Consider the following 4875-nt stretch of genomic DNA (forward strand, 5'->3'; position numbering starts at 1 on the left):
CCGCCACCAACTGGTAAAGAGTGTCTGCTAAACTTTTCTCCTTCTTGCATTTAGCAGCAACTCGAGCACATTACTGCCCCCTACATGTCAAGAGGACAGATAATACATTTTCTGTTCAAATTGCCAACCCGCCACAGTGGCGTGTGTGTTGATCAAATTCACCCGCCACTTCAAATATTTACCCGCATTTGGCCGGTGGCGGGTGCTAATTTCCACCCCTGGCCATAGGTGTTTGGGCAAAATTTCTTGCCAGACACTCCTTGTCCAATGCATAAGTAACCTGCAACTATGAGACTTTCATCATTTATATGCTTCAATGACTGTTTACTTTGTAAAACGTATTCTTTTTGATGCAGGTGCTATAGTAATGCTTTATGGGTTTGTATAATTTGTCTTTGTGATGCAGATATTGTAGTAATGACTAAATGATTTGAAGTACTTTTATGCTTATGATGTATATATTACAATAATTATTGAATAATTTTTAGTTCCTGAATCATCATCATGCTGTTTTTGCCCTAAGAACTGAACAGTTTCTAGCACTCGTACCTAAATAATGAAGGTGTTGTAGTAATATTTTGTTTTGTAAGACTAATACTTCATGATGCAAAAATTGTAATGACGTTTGAATAGTTTGCAGTACTCCTACCTTCATGATGCGGGTGTTGTAGAGGCGTGCAGTAGAGGGATCGTGCAGGTCACTGTAGTCAATGCCTCTCTGCAGCATCTCTGCAGCTCGACTGTAGTCTCCTCTAGCACTGAACAGCCACTGAGGAGAAAGACCTCTGGACTAAAGACACACAGAGGAAGAAAGGCCAAGGATTTACTGTGAGATCACACCACCGAAACATCTGTAGTAAAGAAAGTTGTTTAGGTGAGTTACCTGCAGCTCGGCTGAGTGTTTGTTGAGCTGAGCGCTGAACAACAACACTGACTGGGCATAGGAAGTAATGCGTAAAGGTAAGATGTGGTCATGGACCAATCGCAGCACCATTTCCCCTACCAGCTCCCCCAGGCTTCGCCCAGTAACCCCCAGACGACCCCCCAGAACTTCCTGCAGTCGGGAGACACTGTCCATTGGCGTGTTGACGAAAGGGTATGCTCGCTCCTGGACCCACAAACAAATGATGACAAGTTGTTACACAAAATGGAGCAACATGACATAATGTAATATTCTTTCTTTTCATGGGACATTATGACATTACATATTAAGATATAGCATGAATTCAATTGTTATTAGTTTATATGCAGTGGGTTAAGAAAGTATTCCGAACCACTTCACTTTTTGCAATTTTGTCATGCTGCAGTCTGATGTTTAAACTCAGTGCACCAAACTTACAAAATGATAACTGTATTTTTGTTTTATTTAGTAACAAAAAAAGAAATATCACATTTACACAAGTATTCATTCACTTTCCATGAAAAGTTTGTGATCTATAAAACACAAACTTGACAGGTAAATGAGAAGTCCCTCACGTAAACTCTAAGCCATGTGTACCATATACGCTTGTTTTGGAGACAGGAAACTGGCGACACAGATGGTGAAGTGGGAAATTGAAACCACACTGCATCATGATTCCTCTCAGATATTTGATTTCACTCCATAATCAAACTTTAATCTTAGATCGACTTCATCATAAACTTTCAAAACAGCAGTATTTTTTATGCCTTTGCTGGTGAGCCATGAAGACCTTTAAACTTAAATCTTAAATAAAAGTTCATACAACATTTAAAAGTTTTCTCCCCATCGCATTCCTCTCCCTGGATGATCACCAGGGTGATGTGTTAGCAGCATTAGCACTCCATTTCAAGCAGCATATCTGTCAGGGTTCTGGGAGCTTCTGTGTTGTTTCTTGGCTGCTGCTCCTCCCCTTTTCCCAATAGGTGACATCTGGTCTCCAGGTAGCTCGTTTTAATAAGTGTCTCTTATTATGAGCTCATCAAGGGGGAGGCATAAAGGGTGTTGCTGCCAGCACTTCCCCGTCAGAGTGTTGACTCATGTGGTACGTTTTGTTACCTCCTGCCTCAAGCTCTCACCACCTTAAGATTACTCCCATGTATATTTCCTGGTTAAGAAAGAAACCTTGCAACTTCAAGTCAAGCCACAGTTTGTACTAAGAAGAGCTGAGAGCTGTTTTTCCCTCTGAGGCTTTGCCACTGGCAGCAGACTAGATCGCTTCCCCAGACCGAACCCTGCTCACCCTCCAAGCCACCAGGACGCCACCACTAGACAGCTAAGACCCATTCACGCAACCTCAAAAAGGTATTTTCCCCAGACCTTGGTCATCTCTCCCTGGCGGAAGACTTCCTACTCATCTGTAAGCCTTAAACGTCAGAGTCTATCATTCATTCCACTGTCAAATACAACTAACCAAGCTGTCCTCTGTTCTGCCAAGGACCAGTTCCAGGGTTCCCGGCTCCTGTTCCATCCACGTCCATAATCTATTATAATAAACGTTTTCTAAACCTGTTTCTGTCTCCCGAGTGTGATCTGCATGTGGGCCAAATTATTAGCTAAGGTCATGACAATATTAGCCATGGCATGAACCAGATTCCCTGGCTGATCCAATTAATTTGATTTACCAAAGGTTGTCAGGAACTTGGTAGTGTGGTTGTGAGTTTGTGTGTGTGTGTGTGTAAGATCTTATTAGAGGATCTTTGCTCAAGAGTATGGCCACCTGTTGCAGACTGCACACCTGCCTCGGATTTCCTCATTCTGTGGCTGGGAATTTAGGAAGCTGCTGGACAACCACACTTCGCCTGATGATCAGCCATAGTTGTAAAGTTAAGCCCTCTGAGAAACATTCTCTGATATTTTGCCAGCTATTCATGTTTGTAGTGACAGTTTATTCACATTAGGTTCTCACATCACCTGAGTTTTCCTTCATTTCTCATGTCGTCTGTGCCTTCTTGGTAGAAGCTTCCATTGACCTCCACTCAAACCCTGGGTTGCTCAAGTCAGAATCTCAGTTACAGACTACCTTTAAGAGAATCCATCTGTTCCACAAGTGTCCTCTGCCTCCGGTGATAACCTGCCTGCCCACTCTCCTTAATCCTCTGTTCTCTTCATCCAGAGCAGAACACACAGTTTCAATTGCTACGCAAGCTTACCTGGTACTCATAACTTAGACACTCTGTCATCCTTCCAGACAAACACCAGGGTCCCAGATAACTCCCCCAATTCTGCCAAAACACTCAAACTCCAGAATTTGCTGTATCTTCTCACATTTACCTTAGCTATTCTGGTTTTTCCTCTCACTGCCGCTAACAGCCTTTCCTCTCCTTCAGACATTGTAGAATACAGAGCACAGAAGCTGCTCTGATCTACTCAATACACTACTAAAGAAAATCTTTATTTGTGGCAAACCTTATGTGATTTTGCATGTGGGTCAAAAAACTACCTAAAACCACGACACAGGTAGAATCAAATCAAGGTGTAGAAATATCTCAGCAGCAGTCATGAGGAATATGAAGCACCTGAGTTAATCCATTTCAAATCCATTCATTCATCCATTTTCTTTTCCAGCTTTTCCCTTTAGGGTTGTGGACAGCTGGTGCTTATCTCCAATGGCCACTGGACGAAAGGTGGGGTACACTCTGTACAAGTCGCCAGTCTATCACAGAGCCACATGCATACAAGACAGACAACCACTGAGGCTCAACACTCATACCTAGTGACAATTTAAAGTTACCAATTAACCTAAAATGCATGTTTTTGGTCTGTAGGAGGAGACCAGAGTACCTGGAGAAAACCAATGCAATCATGGGGAGAACATGCAAATCCAACCCAGAAAGGCCCCCACAAGGTATTAAACCTGCTGTGAGAGGACAGCTCTAACTACTGCACTGCCCTAAACTGCATATGTTGTTTAAATTGTCTGAATACTTATGCAAATTTGATATTTATTTATTTATTAAAAACAATAAATTTTGTTTTCACCTTGATATGGTGAGAGTACAATGAGCAAAAAAAAAAAAAAAAAAAGAATTTTACATAATTATAGCATCAGGCTGCAACCTAACTCTGAACCTATATATTGCCACAGAAACTTAATGAGGTTGCTATTACACCCCTATTGCATGATGTAAAATGATAGTATCTCACTTGTGTGTGCTGAATTATTTAAATGCATTAAATTATACCTCAGTGAATCTGAGCTCCATGGCTGGAACTCCTGCAAATGCAGTGAAACTGTAGGCTCCACTGTTCAAATACAGAGGTTTTATACTGAGGGAAAACAGCAGCATGATATTATCAGTCATGAACATCACATCCAAACTGTGTGTGTTATACAGTATGATCATATGTGCTTTCTCACATCCTCCAGCTACCTCCATCCTTCTCAGCCTGGCTGTAGATGGTCTGACCTGCATGTTTGGGATGCTCCACCTAAAACACAAAAAAAACAACTACTCATGTACAGTTGACACATGGATCCATAGACACTAAAGTTGCAGCTCTTAAATTTGATCAATTTCAGATACCTCCTCCTCCTGATCAAAATCTTAAGACCAGTCAAAAAATTGCAAGAATTTGCATTTTGCACTATTGGATCTTAAGAAGGTTCTAAGTAGAGCTTCACAATGTTAAAAGAAGAAATCAGCGTAAGAGACAAAAACCTTTGAGCAGAGAATTAATTGAAAACTGTATTTACACTCAAACATGATTTTTTCCGCTGATCAAAAGTTTAAGACCATAGCTCAAAAAGACCCGAAAACCCCCCAAAACAGAAATCAAAGTGTCATAAAAAAGGACTCAGTAATGAGTAGCTCCACCATTCTTGTTGATGACTTCAAACAAGTGTTTCCAGGAGGCTAGTGGGAACGTTGCTCCAAGTGTTGAAGATGGCTTCACAAAGGGCATCCACTGTCTGG

The 4875-nt window shown here is 41.4% G+C and overlaps 1 protein-coding gene across 1 annotated transcript in view; it reads right to left on the bottom strand.

Moving 5' to 3' along the window:
* tfr2 (transferrin receptor 2) overlaps positions 1–4875 on the bottom strand; it is a 15231-nt gene that overhangs the window by 2574 nt on the left and 7782 nt on the right. The window contains exons 15-18 of the mRNA XM_017432018.3: positions 4320–4390; positions 4144–4228; positions 884–1108; positions 650–790 (exon numbers count right to left, since the gene is read on the bottom strand). Coding sequence (XP_017287507.1) covers positions 650–790; positions 884–1108; positions 4144–4228; positions 4320–4390 — 522 coding nt within the window. The remainder of the gene's footprint in view (positions 1–649; positions 791–883; positions 1109–4143; positions 4229–4319; positions 4391–4875) is intronic.

This window comes from Kryptolebias marmoratus, linkage group LG7, assembly GCF_001649575.2.
Source record: "Kryptolebias marmoratus isolate JLee-2015 linkage group LG7, ASM164957v2, whole genome shotgun sequence".
NCBI classification, from domain to species: Eukaryota; Metazoa; Chordata; class Actinopteri; order Cyprinodontiformes; family Rivulidae; genus Kryptolebias; species Kryptolebias marmoratus.